At 47.4% G+C, this 15,825-nt stretch overlaps 1 protein-coding gene across 4 annotated transcripts in view; it reads left to right on the top strand.

Moving 5' to 3' along the window:
• Nucleotides 1–15,576, top strand: part of HSF1 (heat shock transcription factor 1) — a 75,594-nt gene extending 60,018 nt beyond the window's left edge. Inside the window, exons 9-14 of one of the 4 annotated variants that reach the window (XM_062570739.1) lie at nt 1,285–1,518; nt 5,110–5,196; nt 10,731–10,836; nt 11,015–11,080; nt 14,145–14,214; nt 14,794–15,576. In XM_062570739.1, the coding sequence (XP_062426723.1) occupies nt 1,285–1,518; nt 5,110–5,196; nt 10,731–10,836; nt 11,015–11,080; nt 14,145–14,214; nt 14,794–14,999 (769 nt within the window). In that variant the 3' untranslated portion in view covers nt 15,000–15,576. Of the gene's footprint in view, nt 1–1,284; nt 1,519–5,109; nt 5,197–10,730; nt 10,837–11,014; nt 11,081–14,144; nt 14,215–14,698; nt 14,772–14,793 lie in introns of those variants that run through there. The other 3 variants (XM_062570743.1, XM_062570742.1, XM_062570740.1) reach the window with 3 other exon arrangements.
• Nucleotides 15,577–15,825: the final 249 nt, after the last annotated feature.

Genomic DNA, 15,825 nt, shown 5'->3' with positions numbered 1-15,825 from the left:
CTGCTGCACAGAGGAGGTGGTATAGAGAGCAGCTATATTCCCAAGTGATTGCTTCTCTGAGGATAATGCTGACAGGTCTATCCCCAGACAGCAAGGGGAAGAAGAGACTGAGAATCTGAAGCAAATACAGTTCAGCCAGCACCCAACAGCAGTGTTTTTCAGCTTTCCAGATGTATAAGCCTTAGCAGAGGTGAGAGCTTTGTTCAGACACCACCGGTAATGCTCAGCCTTGAGTGCCTCCAGCACCAGCATGCTGTCAGTAAAGGCCTCTCGCTGCATCGTTCCTGTGGCTGTCATGCCCATATTCCCTGCAGCCCCATTCCAGCAAAACATCAGAGGTTCTTGAACTTTCTGAGCCTCCCTGGGCGAGAAGTGCCCGTCTTTCTTTAGCACCTTGTGGTCTGCTGACTCCTTTCTTCTTCCCCCTTAATAGGTTATTCCTGGCATTGGCACTTCCCCTGAGGTGCTGAATCACCCACAAATGCCATTTATTGCCTTCAATACCTTCTGCCAGGAACACTCACTCTTAAATATAGACCATATGTTTGCTTAATGGGCCTTCCTCTGTTCTTTTGTATTTGCTGTCCTTTCCAGCAGAACTAATTGAGCCTCTTACACCCCTAAATCAGTGAGTTTGAGTGGCAAGGGATTTCCATCTGCAAAATCAGGGCTGGCCGAAGAAGCCATCTTCCCTTCTCATAAAAAAGGTGCGCCTCAAAGTGCCTGGGTGCTTATGCAAAGGGTTAATCCTAGGCTTTGTCTGCACAAAGGCGTTATTCCACTTATGTTGGTGGAATGGACCGTGCGGCCTCTGGTATGGTGATAATTATGTCATACATGTCTCAGTGGTGACTTTAAAGAAGGGTATATGCTGAGCTGTTTTGTGCTAGCTAAGACAGTCCACATCAAAAGCTGTACTGATTTAACTGTACTGGTGGTGGGGGTGAAATCATCCTCCTCACAGTAACGTAAGCAGTACAAAACTGACTGCATAGCAGGCCCTGAACTGAGCAGCCTCCAGACCTGTAGCCACAGGAAATATGCTGTGATTGTGGTAACAGCACAAGGCATTCATGGTAGGGGAGCTGATTAGGATCAGAATCAGAGAAGAAATATTTACGTACTCCTTCAACATCATCTTTGTAGCTGACTCTGTTTGGAGGCTTTGTATGTGAGAAAGGCAAGAGCAGGAGAGAGCATCTTTGTCCTGCTGAGTGGAAGCAGATCTTAGAAATCAAGAATGTTAGTGCAAGATTTTTACCATTCTTTTCCTGTTTCTCTAAGGAGTAGTCCTGTGGTCCGTATCAAAGAAGAGCCCCCTAGTCCTTCCCGCAGCCCCCAGATAGAGGAGGCCAGCCCTGGGAACCCTCCTGCTGTTGAAACTCCTCTGTTTCCCTCCACGTTCATTGACTCCATCCTGCAGGAGAATGAACCCAGCACTACGACTGCTGCCACTGGCGACAGCACCACACAGCCTCAGCCCCAGGAAAAGTGCCTCAGCGTTGCCTGCCTCGACAAGTAAGTTCCGTGCTGAGATTGGCCGAGCTGAGATCTTGCCAGCCATGCCACCGCTCTGTACTGTGAAGCTTTAAAGATGCAAGTAACCTGGCTTCCAGCCAGCTTTGGAAGCGAACGTGGTCGTTTGTCCGAGGAACTCGCCTGTGGCTCTTTGCAAGTGCCAGGGTTGATATTTTGCTCTCTTGTTCCTGTTTTGCTTGAAGCAATGAGTACAGCCCATCTCCTGACCACATACAGAGAATGCAACTTCCTGTGTAGGGGACCCAAAACCCTGCTACTAGATGACACATGGACTGGGATGCCAGAATATGAGTGGTGCTAAACAGGAGCTTGTTCAAGTTGTCTGCTCCTCCAGTATAGAAATGAATCACTGTAAAACTAGGTGTATTTCATCTTGGGCCCAGCACAGGATCAACCCAGCATATCCTCACAGCATAAAAGTTTCTGCTTTGGCTTTGGAGTCCAAAGGCAGCTGACAGACATACAGTGCAAGCAGCTTCCAGTATTGCTTGCTAGGAATTGTAGTCCCAGTGGGTTTACCTCAACATAAGGCTTAGAACCACTGTGGGCAGCGTTTTGCCACGCGACTGCTCTAACAACATGCGCTGTGACATTACACCTACACTGTCCTCTGCTTTTGCCTGTCCCAACTGCCTTCCAAGTAAATAAGAGAGGAAGCTTCACATTAAACTATTGTTTGTTCCCACTCCCTAGTTCTAGTCATGGTAAATACATTCTCCCACTCAGCCTCTTCGCTCAATAAGACACAGCTGGCATCAAAGTGAGGAGGGACTCGGTGAGTGGCAGGCTGAAGGTTGATGGGTGACTCTTTTAGGGAGCAAATGTGTAGTCTTACGTCTTTTATCACCACACAGTGCTCGCATCTGTAATTGCAAGTGTTGAAAAGCTAGACGTTTGTTTGTACATATCAATTTATAAAGAACTTCTCTCTCAACCAAGCTGAGATCTCAGCCACATCCTGTTCTCCATGTGTTCTGGGGAAAACAGAGCATCAGAGTTAACATATTCCCTCTGAATACCTGAAAAGATTTTCTGTCCTTGAGGTATGAAAGCAATTTGGGGAAGATGCAATTAGTTTCAGCGGCCCAGGAGGCAGGAGAGAGCTCTTTTGTCTTTTAGACAAAAGGTTCCTATGGACTCATGCACCCTAGGTAGTGATGTTGTGACATCTTTGCTTCTCTCCTAATGAATTCTGCATTAGCCATCACTCTGAGCTGCGGTGTATCGTAGTTCTACATGAAAACAAGGACAAAACCTGTGGAAGAATCACTCTTCCATTAACACTCTACAGTGAGTGCAGAGACAGCTGAAGGCAGCCTTGCCACAGCAAGGACTACAGCCTGTTGGCAGGGCAGTGGAACAATGTTAGCTGCATTTACACCTTTCTCAGATGGGGTTAGGAAATGCCTGCTTATTTCTCCCTCACGGCCTTGTAGGAGGATTTTGTCTATAGCTTCACCTATATAGATCTGTCCAGAGCACTGTAATCCATTTCACCGATACCTACAGTCCTTAGAAAGAGAAAAATCTTACAGTGCAGCTCATCAGAAGTTGAAACTTGCCATTTAAAGGATAATAAAAATGAAAGGAGTGCTGCAGAGGGTGTTTCTGAATTGTTAAGGTCTGTCTTGCAGACCATGCAGCAGCAGCCAAAGGATACAGAAAACAATTGCCCCTGCCCCTGCGGAGAGCAAGCTCCATCGTTCATCCTAGAGAGCTTCCTGGAGTTACATGAGAGAAAGGACTTCCTCTGGTGCTCCAGCATTTTGCAAAAAACATTGCTTCTTTAAAGGGCATTACAAAAGTAAGGGATCTGGCCAGTAAAGATTCCCAGCCGTGTAGTAATATTGTATCACCTCCCAGCTCCTAGAGCATGTTTGCCACATGAATTTGTAAAAGAAGAGTTGTAGCATACTGTGGCAGTCCACACTAGCCAACAGCCTGTGGCACGAGACAGAGCGTAACTATTTAACAGAAAATCTGTCTCTGCCCCAGAGAATTCTAAAGCAAGGTGTGAATAATAAGAACAAAGCCAAGCCTCTGCTCTTACCTGGGTTTGGATGGTACTAGCTTTGTGTTCAGCATATCTGCATGCATTTTTGCTCAGAGTTACTGAACACTATGTCTCCTCTTAAGTCAGAGTGATAAAAAATCAGAGGAGGGGGTCAGCATTCCTGGCAAGTCAAGGCCTTGGCTTCTTTTCCTATATAGCTGAAACTACCATGCATCTACTTGTAGTAGAGCAGCAGTTGAAGCCTACTGGCAGTCGTATGTGCCCAGTGGAAAGCGGCGTGACCAGAGCATGAATTACACTGAGATATACTGAGCAGGAAGAAAGGATGACTTGTTAATTGAAATATCGGCAATGCGCTGTTTTAAATGGGTAGCACACTGTTTATGATGTTCCCAGGACTGCACCAGACCCTCCGTCAGAGCATCCTGTGCCAAGGGACACAGCCTGTCCGTGTGCCCCCCACTGTGGTCAGAGCTTGCCGCTCAGTGCTCGCTCCTCGAACTTTGGGGCCCACAAGCCGCGTGCTCTAGCATGCCACGTGCACTGTACCGAGAGTGCGCTACACTTGAGCACCCTGTCCCTGAGGCTTCTGTTCAATCCCGAGGAGTTTGCTCACTCTTCGGAGATCATGTGATAAGGGAAATGGGTACTGATAGTAGATGACTTTAAGGTGCAACAGGGAGCCCAAACTGCTCACTTGACCCAGGCATCCTTACCTAGAAGTCTCAGTGATACCTTTTCTCATCATATGAAGCAGGTTTCAGTTATTCTCAAATTTACTGAAGAGCAGCCCATAAAGCTGCAGGTCATGGCATGCGGTGCCTCTTTAATGCTTTTGAAGGGATCCAGGGGAGTTTCATATGAACTGAGAATTACCTACATGTGACCAAGAGCATTTTAGCACAAGGTGATAGTACTGAGATTCAGACCATAAAAGCACACGCTTGCATGGAAAAGCTTGACGGTGTTGCCCAAACGTTATGCACCTGTGGACCTATGTTAGCCACATTTCAAGAGCCAAAGCCCACGACAGACTGAAAAACATTATTACCTACCTTGTTAATATGACTTGTGTCCCATGGAGTCACAGGTCACTGTCGTTGTGAGCAGGGCACTGTGTGCCAGGGCCTGTGTTACCCCAGGGCTTCGGCTCCACGTTAGAGGTGACAGCGACTGTGATCCGCGTGTTAGTGCCATGCTACAGCAGTTAACGTAGCAAACCATATCAGAAATAGTTTGTCTTACTGAGAAACTTCTGACTGTGCTTGGCTATGCTGTAAAGGAGCTGTGCTGTCTTCACTTGCTTTTGCAGGACTGTTTGTTTCTATTTGTATGTTTTTGTTGTTAATAATAATTCTGCCAGCCTGAAACTGCTTGCCTGCTTTAGAAGCACTGCAGCAACACAACTGCAGTGCAGCACATAACACGCTGCTTAAAGTGCAGGAGCATGGTTGATTAATTGTTCTTGCCTTTGAACATAACAAACATTTCATTCCTGAAAGTGCCTGATTGTGAGTCTTTTGAATCTAGTATCCTTTTCTGTTTGTATTTTTCAGTTTGACTCGCACATCGCAGATGTCAGAGGTCACTCGTCTTTGCCCCAGTTCTTCCTCTTCCTCACTTCATTGCAGATCACAGCAAGGGTTAGCATTTCAATAGCCTGCTGTCCCCAAGCGTAATTCTGGGCAAGAGAGCAGAGGAATACTGCACTAAACAGGGAGCTGTCCTTGCCTTGAAGTCAGCTTTCCCAGCAGTCGTGACGTTATAGGTAGCATATCGACAAGAAAAAAACTCGCTCTGAAAATTGGCTCTGAGTGGCAGACTTCTTGGCCAACTCAACGCAGCAAGTAAAAGTACTGAACGGCCAGCAGAGGCTAAATCGCTTCTTATCCTTTTAGGTGGTCTTGGCAGGGAATGGAGGGAGGTCTGCTTTGCTGTTGTCCATGCTGTACCTGTTTTTAGTGAATGGAAACTTCAGCCCTGAGAGCTGCTGGTTTAGTAGCTCTTGCCAGCATGGAATTCACACACCTAAGAAATAAAGTGTTTCATTGAAATGTGATGGGAGCTCAGGGCTTAAATGATTTTTCTGATATATTCTCCATTTCTTTTGGTAATGACAGAACAATGAAACTTCCCACTGCAAAACCTGACTGTGCACCAAGATGCTATAGTAATAAAGCTTTTCCATAAGAAAAAACATCCCAGAGGAGGACAAAGATCTGTCTAGGCCAGTATCCTCTCTCCCACATGGCTGATAGTGGAAGCCTAGGAAAAACTCTGTGAGATATTGCCCTTATGTAGTTTTTGCTAGCATACAAAATAATTCATAACCAATGTGCTGTCTTGGGCTAAAATGCACTTCTAAATTGATGGCTAAAATGCACTTCTAAATTGATGTCTCCTCCACAAGGGGGTTTGTCAGAGGAAGTCCTCATAGGAATTGTTAGTTCGCACCATAGTTATTGGAAGCTGGTGGAACCTGGGGCCTGCTGTCCTACACAACAAGCCCATTTCCTGGATACAAACACATAACAAAAGGATGACCTTTTTCTGAAGAGACTGCAGGGTCCAGAGGACTGCCTTTATCCTGTATAAACATGATAATCACGCCAATCTGCTCTTTCTTCTTGCTTTCAGACAATGCACGTTTGAAAAGGAAAGTGGTACAGGGAACAAAAACAGTTCTGTGCATCTTCCCAGTGCTTTAAAATCAGAAGACTGGAGGTAGTTTATTGCTTAGAAATGTCTAGTATCCAGCCAGCTGTTTCTAGGAAGTAGCCAGCACCCTATAGTTGTTAAGGTTCAGAAGAACCAGCAGCTCTGCTAGGGAGGTATTAGGGACCCCGGAAGCTTCCCCTCGCTATCATACTGACTATGTTTGATGGAGGTCTAAGAACCATGCTCGGTAGCTCCACAAGAACTCCAGACCCTAACTGGGAAAGATGTTCTCACCATGGCCATGGATCAGGCTAGAGCGTGGTGCTGAGTATTGACTAGGCTCATGTGCAGCTGCTAGCCAAGTGAAACACAGCTGCGGTTATAGCAGGGACCAGTTCTGGAGGCCTCGTAATGGTCTGGCAGATGGAGTTCTCTCTCGGTGATGTCCGTATCAAAATGTGTCTTTTCACCACTAAAAAGCTGCTGTTCCTCACTGCCAGCTCTGCGTGTTCCCAGTGGAGGAGGATACAAGTCACATGCTTTGCACTGCCTCAATAAGTTATAATAAAGATTCTGTGGTCAAGGCTTCCCTGGCAGTATGGTGGGCACAGCATAATCTAGCTTCCTCTCCCACGCCGTCCAGAGCCACTAGGGCATCAGTATTAAACACATCTTTCTGCTGAAAAAGAAAGTACATTGAAGTCTGAGGCAGACCCACAGAGAGTAAGTCTTTTGAGTAAGAAGGTGCTATTTTTACATAGCTACTTCTCAGGCTGTAAAACAGCCCACACAAAGAGAGACCACACCACACAAACTAACTCTCATCACTTCATCAGATGGAAACTCAGACAGCAAGGGGTCTCGCAATAGCACGTGGTCTTTGAGGCTGCCCATGGGAACCGAGGAAGTGGTGCTCAAGTGAGGTGTGGTGCATAGCATAGATTTGTTATTCTTATGAGGTAACTGGCAGCCAGAAAATAGATTGAGATACAGAGTTTACGGTGAAGATGCACTGTTTTTACTGAGTATGTGGATGGAGAGTGTGACAGGGAAGCAGAGCCAGAACTTGCATTAAAGAAACATCTGAGGGTTGCATTTAGGATAGGGTTATTCTTTAGCTCCAGAATGTATCCAGTCCTCCTTTCCCTGTGCATACTTGGGGTCAGTTAGTGTATTCAATCCTGAGTCTGTCACATTGCCCAGGAACTCCGCAGTTATTTTGTAGGGCCTAATACTAGTTAGATGATCTCCTACAGCGATTTGTTGGGGCCCTCATGTCAGAGTTCCTGTCTCTTTCCACAGTTAATGCAGTTCAGTTCTATAGGGATTGCAGATGCTGTATCTAGTGTGCTACTTTTAGTTTCTTTATTTCCAGAAAGTTTGCTCTGCTCTTCTGTGGACTGCTGGGGTCATAAAATCCTTTTGGTGGAATATCAGTATTCAGTATCTTTGAAGAGAAGGTGTTGATCCGTTTCGCCACGGAGGACGGTTGTCTTGCATTCTGTTCCTTGCCTTTGTCTCAGGCCATTCCTTGGAGCTATTGACCTTGAAGGACACAAACACAAATCTTACGGAGTCCTTGGAACTCCCTGCATCTCAGTGTCTTATGCAGCAACCTCTCTCTGATCTTCCCTGCAGACATTGGTTCCTCTTACTTTAACCTGCAATGCACCTAGGAAGTTGAGCAAAATTATGTTATTTCAGAGTCATATCCCCTCTTTCTTCCCTGCTGTGAGCATTTGATGGCAAACCTAGCTTGATGTAGAATATAGCTCAGCACAACCAGAGCCTGACCTATGATTTGAATCCATGGCTGTAGATTTACCTGTGAGCAGTGTTGGGAACTGGACAGCAATTGCCAAGTGCAATTTCAACATTGAAAATGGTGGTTCAGTTCCCTTCTTTCCTTATGCAAAGAAGCAAGGAGACTTGCTTTGAAGATCTGGAGTTTGTTAATAGTCTAACCCCAAAGCCTCTTGTTGCATGATCTGGATCATACCTTTTCCTGTACTCCATCTTCTCAGGAATGAACAGAGAAGCTTGTCACAGGTAACGCTTTGTGGTTTCTAATGCTCTCTTGGCTGGAAATTTATCCATTCCACAATACTGGAAGTTTCCAGTTACAGAATTGCTGAAAATATTCTAAATCTGTCAGAACATTTCAGGTGCTGTGCAGTAAGGACTTCAGAAGTCATTTAAAATCACAAACTTGGATGAGTAATTTATTTGCAGAGTGTTTGTATATCTTAATTCTAAAAAAGAACTACAAATCTCTGCAGCTCCCACTTGCGTGCACTGAAGACATAAGGCAGGAATGTGTTCATGGGCTTCGTCTGCAGCCAGCTTTCTTGTGGCCTCAAGCACAGTATTCCCAGAATGAGTATATTTGTTGTTCTGGCAACATACTCGTTTCTACTGCTAGGCTTTTTTAACTGTGATGTCACCTTGTAGCCTCTTTAGGTGTTTAACAGCAATAGCAAAAAAGTCTTGATTTTGTGATCTTCGTGGTGGTGTCCTAGGGTAGGAGAATCCAAAAGAGACTTTGCCATGAAGTTCTGATATGGCCAGCCACAGTTATTCATGCAGGATGCACTGGGCCTGTAGGTGACTAGGTAGGCGAGGGATGCTGGAGCTGCTGGTGTTACGTTAGAATACATACCTTTGCAGTCAGGTGTCTGCAGCATTGCATGGGCTCTGGGATAGTATGCACCCCAAAGGGGTAATCATAGAAATGCTGTTCTGCAGGATATTGGTGGCAGTGTTATTTGGATGGGCAAACTCTACAGCAAGTACAGACCCTCATGGAACAGGAGAAGTAGCTTCTTCACATTTTTCTAGTTCACATGAGACTGAAGACTGCTGCTTCAGTGTTTGCCTCATGCTTGGGTGCATGCAGCTGTGCCTCTCTAATGACTTCCTCTTCAGCCACCAGTACTGGTTTTCCCTATGTGGGACCTACACCACTAGTACCGTTGTGAGCACTATCAGTAGCCAAAAAAAAAAGTCCTCCTAAGTCAGAGAACGTGGTGGCTCAAACATGAGGCCATGCCAGAACTAGTGACATTATGATAAGCTGAACCTGTTGCTGCTAATTTTGCCAAATTTGGTGGCTTTTCACTAGGGCAGTAGGTCAGACCCTGAGGCACTACAAAACTGACTCTTCTTCCCAATAATGTCTTTAGAGAGCCTCATGATGCTACATCATTGTAGCACCATGAGGTTTATGGCATCCACTTTCTTCTGTTACTCTGAAATGCCATGAACACGATGGAGCTAGAGAGTAAAAGAGCATGGAGTCAGTTCCCACATGTCATCGTTGCCTCTGCAACTTTTACTATCTTTCTGCTGTCCACATGACCATTCTCTGGAGTTCAGTCTAGCAGTCCTAAGTCTAAGTCGGTCAAAAATAATCCTTACCAGGACTGCTTACTCTCTGGCATCCACTTTAGTTCGCAGTGTTACCTGAGAGCGCTGTAGAAGGGAACGAGCCATGTCGTCTGAGCTGGCCTTGTTTGTCCCAGGGCCTTGGTTGGGGGATTGGCACTTCAGTGCCTGTCCATCTCAGCAGTGTCCAGTTTCCAGGTGATGATAAAGGGAGCCTGGCATTGACAAGGTATCTGTTTTCAGTTACTAATTTAGCTGAGATGAATTCCACTCTTAGTCCTTATCTGGAGCTGTTGCTGCTTGCAACAGAGAGCTCACACTAAGAAGTGAGCTCTGATTTATGTGGGAGCTTTGTGCTTCCCCCATGCCCCGCTGTGTAGCTGTGTAGTTCCTGGTACTACCAGGAGCTGTGCAGGATTGTGTGCATGTCAGGGTGCAGTGGGAAGATTTGTTCCCCCAGGTAAATGGAAGCACCTTTAGTTCCCTGTGTTGTTACTAGAAACTGCATTTCCTGGTGAACAAATGAGATTTTCCCCATTGCCAGTCCCGCTGTGAAGGTTTTCTCTGGCTAGCATTGGTCTCTGAAATTTTTCCCCCAAACCAGGTCTTGCAGTAGAGAAGGTTTGTTACCTTTCTTTGTCATATGTCACTGATAGGATGTAGCAAACAGTTTGGGCTGAAGAAAGGGTCCAAAGCTACTTACTGCAAAGGCAGAGCTACACTGAAATCCCTGTCAGCCCATAGCGGTTGGTGGTTACCTAGCACCATAGCCACAAAATCTAAATGGCTTGCAAAAGTCCTAGGGCTTGTAAGAAATTCACTGTGTCTCATTCATCTGAGTTGTTCGCCCCCAGGCCTCTCAATTGGAAGAGTCCAAGAAATGTCTCTTAAGTTCAAGCCCAAGGACTAAGCAGAGAGAAGGAGAAAGAATAACTTAAGTGTTATATCAGTACATCTGGGCTCACTGGCAACTGGAGTTGGCATCTGTGCAAAGAGCCAGGAATCCCAGCTCTGCTTTTCTGCTCAGGTTATAGGAGGGTTGCATTCCTTGGGCTGACAAAGTCCCCTTAGTAGCCTAGAACCTGGGAGGGCCTTCTCAGCACTGACTGTCCGTGCTTGTCTGTCTTTTACGCAGGAATGAACTCAGTGACCATCTGGATACCATTGATTCCAATCTGGATAACCTTCAGACGATGCTGACCACACACGGCTTCAGCGTAGACACAAGCGCACTATTAGATGTGAGTATCGCCTCCCTCCTGCCTGTCCTTCCAGGAGCTGGGCCCCAGCTGCGTCTTGCAGTACCATGTGCATGTGGCTTGCAATGGCAGATGGACCACGGTAGCATCAACCATGAATTTCCACAGCACGTCTGGGTTTGCTTTCCTTCCCTACACTAATCATTCTTTCCTTTGGCAGCTGTTTAGCCCTTCAATGACGGTTACAGACATGAACCTTCCCGACCTGGACAGCAGCCTTGCCAGTGTGAGTAGCTGTTAAAAATCCCTCCATGCACACACAGCTGCCAGAATGAAGTGTGTCCTGCTGTTCTGCAGCAAACTCTCCATGTGATTAAAGGAAGGCTCTGACAGGCTCTGAAGAGTGTCCAGGCCAGCCCCAGCCCGAAGGGAGGGAATGTGGGAGAAAGGAGGAACGCAGAGCCCTGCGAGGGCTTGGGGAGCCACCGGGGGGAAATAATTCAATTAGCACTGTGGCTTTCTCTGAGCAGCTCATACAGAGAACTGGGCTACTTCATCATTCATACTCAGTTAATTAGGTGCTGAGACTTCCATCTCTCATGCGAGCTCTGCCCCCTGAACATGGAATTGCACTGAAGCCTATAGAGCTGCATGTGGTTTCCATAAACCCTGCTTTTGACTTTCTTAACTTGTCAAGAGGTTTTCTCAAGGCAAACTCCATCATGTGCTGTATTATTTATTTTATTTACTTCCATATCATCAGCACTGAATACTATCTAAGGAACTAAATACAGGCTCTCTCTGCAAGAGCCAGTGTTGCCTGATAAAATGATTTTTTCATCAGATAATGATGATTAGTCAAATGCTGCATTTCATGGCTGCATTGAGAAAGCATTGGAGCAGCAAGGTGGAATTTATGGTCAAAAACAGAGAGTCCCAGACCTTTAGAGTAGCCTGATGCCTGGAGTGCTCCTGGGCTGACGCAGAGCCAAGTCCATTTTCCTGCCTTGATGCAGACCAGTAACTTGAGCCCTGGTGTTCTGCCAGCTGAGTGCGTGGTCCAGCTGTGGGGCAACATATCAATATTTGCACAAAGTGCAACAACTCCTTGAGGAAAAATTGAGAGGGAGACCAAGATAAACAAAACCTTGGATGTTAAGGTAATTTCTGTGAGTGCAGAGGATGAATCAGGTCCAAATCAGACAGAAGAGGGAACTCCTTTTCCAGTTGGTAAACTGAGCATGCGTCTCTCAGCTAGTTTCTAACCCCTTCTCTCCCTCTCTTTTTCTTTTCTTAATCTGAAAAAAATACAAAGGGATCTTGTTTTTTCCCCAGCGCAGAACAGGAAACATCTTGAAAGTTTTTGCGAAACAGGAAAGCCCAATTTTCGTTTCTTTGTTGAGGACCTTGTGGGCCCACAGGTCATTCAAAGCATGCTCCTGGGGTGCCTGGGAAGAAGGTGTTAATGTTGATATTATGGAGCAGGGGAAGCAGGGATAGCTCCTCTCTAATCTCCCTTTCTGAAATGTGCCTTTGGAGTCCTTGTAGGTTTTCCCTAAGTGAAACAATTCCCCTGAGCTCTTTGGGATACACCTTCCCCTGCCCTGGAGTGTTTCTGGCGTGTTTGGTGAAACACAAAAGAGGAGTTTGCAGTTAATAATTCTACAGTGTCTCTAGTGCTTGTCATTTGCTGGGCATTTTCCTTACTTTTTTACTCCTTCCTACTGCCCAGTGGTACAATGCAGGCTCATGATAGCCAACCAAGAACCAAGGTCTTTGGATTTTCATGGGAAAAAGAGGGTGAGGGGTGGGAAAATGCAAAGATGCAGAGTAATATTTTACACATATGCAGACAAATATCTACCCTGTAAGTTGTTTAACCAAATTTCCTACAGACTCAAGACTCTACTAGAGCAGTTGCTAGGTAGAGCCAGAGGCTGGGGTTGGCCCTGGCTCAGCAGGGAGAACAGGACAAGGGATTAGTGGGGTTTGGGAGAGAACATGAGCAGTAAAGATTCAGTAATTCAGAAATGAATTACTTCATGTTGGGATTTTCCCAGCTTTGAGCTTATAGTTACACCATAGAAAATCTGGAAGTATGATTTACTGAAGGACTCCTAGTTGGAGTCCGTTGTAATTCACAGATTACCTCTTCAGCTCACATAGGGTTTGGATCAAGGTCACTTGTATATGTATTTGCTTCTTCTCCATAATGTTGAGAGGGGTGTTTTATCGGGCTGTGTCTTCACCCAGCCTTTGCACTATTAACACCCCTGTGCTGGGTGCAGGTTCAGCTGCAGGGTTCCTAAAACGTGGACAGATGGTCTCTGAAGACCTGTGTGTTCACAAGTGGTCTGCTTAGTACCAGTTGCTAAGCAGTAAAATCAATGCTAAAAATACATTTAAATACTGGCTAAGGAAACTTTTCCATGAAATCAGTTGCTGTAGTAGCCACAAGATTATTAGGTGATTGTAAAACTGGAGAGGGAGAGTGGTCCCACGAGGGAGTCTCTGTGAAGGTGTTGTCCTCGCAGTGGCCCGGGTGGAGAGTCCTGATCTCAGCTCAGCTGCCTGCCCAGGCCTGGCGCTAGCAGACTCAGCGCAGCGTTTCCCGGGCGGCACGTGAGCTCTGCGAGCAGCAGCGTTTCCCTCCGGACTTTTCAGCTAGCAGAGCTTCTCAGGGGAGCAGAGCGGTTTCTCCCGCTTCCAGCTTTTTTCTCCCTTTATTTTAACACTCCCTTCTTGCCCTTTCCAGCCCAGTCTCGCTCTTGGGCAGAGATGTGAAACAGAATTGTGTCTTAGTTTGCCTCACCCTGGGTCACTCTGACAGCTTACCAGTGTGTGCAGCAGCCCTCTCATAACTTCTACTAGCAATAAGTCTTCCAATAAAACCGGGCTCCTTACAGGTGTCTCCGGAAGGCTCCCTCGGGATCCCCTGGATCCCGACCCGTAGGGTCGCTCCACGCTGTGATCAAAGGGAACATTGCAGTTAAGAGCCTTTGCTTGTAGCAGAGATGATCTGTGAAACCACATACGGCCCGTAGAGTTCGGTGCTGTAGAACTGCTCGTATCAGTCACGTTTGCGACCTGGGCATCGGAGCGCACTGAGCAGACTGCATCTGGATCTGTAGTAGGTCAGTGACAACCTTCTGAGTCACAGGCGTTTTTCAACTCTGAGGATGTCTCCCTCTGAGTAGGGAGGCTTCGAGGTGTAAACCACTGCTTTCTTTGTGCAGTTTGTGTGCTAGCTCCTGAGGTGGGCACAGAGCGAACCGTTCCCTCTGTTTGCGTGGTTCCGTGCGCATTTGACCTCTGCAATGCAGTTACCAACCCAGGTTTTCTCCCTGCAGATTCAGGATCTCCTTTCATCCCAGGAACAGCAGAAACCTACTGAGACAGAGGCCAGCACAGCGGACACAGGTACAAGGTGGCCGGCTTGGTATTTAGCAACCCAGTAGCACAAGAATCCCGGCTGTGGCAAGATCATTTGGGCTGCTCCCAAAATACATATTTCTGTGTGTGGAATTGCACACATGGAATTGCATGTGTTACCATGGTGCTGCTCTTTACTCTTGGTGCCAACCCAGCACCTGCCCTTGGGCTCTGATAAGTCGCACAGCCTGCTTCCCTGTGCTTCCTCTGTCCCGGCAGGCCCATTAAAGCCATCGGTCACTCACTGGTGCCTCTCCAGTCTAGAGAGAGCACGTTCCAGAGAGTGGGCTGAGAGCGAGGCCTTGCTACGGTCCAATTCTTGTTCTCGGCTGATTTGCCAGAGGGCCTCACCTGAGTCCCGGTGTCTCATCGGTTAAACAGCGAGGACTCTGCACTGCTCCTCGCAAGTGGTGAGGAAGCAGTTGGTATGGGCAGGTACTCTGAGACCTGTAACTGTCGTTCTTCTGCTCAGCTTTCAGCTAGCTGGCTGCTGCAGCAAGCCCTCTGCCCGGCCCGTTCTGCCTCCCGCCGAAAGGCGCTACCCTCGTGCAAACTCTCTCTTTGCAGGGAAGCAGCTGGTGCACTACACCGCCCAGCCCCTCTTCCTGGTGGACTCGAGCGCTGTCGACACGGGGAGCGGAGACCTGCCAATATTCTTTGAGCTGGGGGAAGGGCCATATTTCACGGATGGAGACGAGTACTCGGAAGATCCCACCATCTCTCTCTTGTCAGGGACTGAGCAGTCCAAGCCCAAGGACCCTGCGGTATCCTAAGGCTGAAAGCAGGGTGAAAGAGAGTGAATACGCACTAAAGGGAAATCCAGCCGTCAGCCTCCTTGCTTTGCACAGACATTGAAAGCTCTAAACACCCTCTGGTTCATGTTTGCTTCCCCCGGCACTGTGAGGATTTCATTTGTGTGTGTGCTTAATGAGGTGTTTTGAAATCTGCTTTAGATTCTAGCCACCCAGCGCTCCTCCAGTTTGGCAGTCGTTGGGGGCCGAGCGGTGCGAGAGACCCCCGTCGCGTGGTTGCCATCTGACCTGCCGCCGAGGTTGGACGTGCACCGTGGCTTCAGTGAGCGGGCAGGAGGAGCTGGGTGGCCGCCGAACAGCTAGCCACTACGTGCTGCTTGTGTTTCGTTTCGCGCCCCTGCCGAGGGTGGCGGCCGGGCCCTGCCCGGACACCGAGGGGCCGCTGCGGGCTGGGGCAGGGCGGCGGGCAGCTGCCTACGCGGAAGGGGTTGCTTTTCCGAGGAAAGGCGTTCCTCCGCCACCCCTGTCCCCTTCCCTCCCTGCCCCGGAGAGGTGGATGCGATGGTTTTTAAAGAGAAATAAAAGTTTGCCAATCTGGCGCTGGTGGGTTGGATCCCTTTGTGGTCTCTGCCTTGCGGTCTGATCCCCGAGGGTCTCCGTGTGTGCCTGTGCCCCGGGCGCCCAGGGCTCCCCAAGCCCAGCTCTATCTTCTCTTTTATTTTCTCTTGCTCTGTGTGTTTCTTTTTGTTTGTTTCTTTGGTTTTGTTTTTCTTTTGCTTAGCAGTAAAAATTTGTACATTTACACTTCAGATTGTTAATAGTAAAAACTGTATTTTGAATTTTTACA

The sequence above is a fragment of the Rhea pennata genome, chromosome 2 (genome assembly GCF_028389875.1).
Source record: "Rhea pennata isolate bPtePen1 chromosome 2, bPtePen1.pri, whole genome shotgun sequence".
NCBI lineage: Eukaryota > Metazoa > Chordata > Aves > Rheiformes > Rheidae > Rhea > Rhea pennata.
The sequence above is the reverse complement of the archived record's forward strand: the minus strand, read 5'-3'. Positions and strand labels throughout refer to the sequence as shown.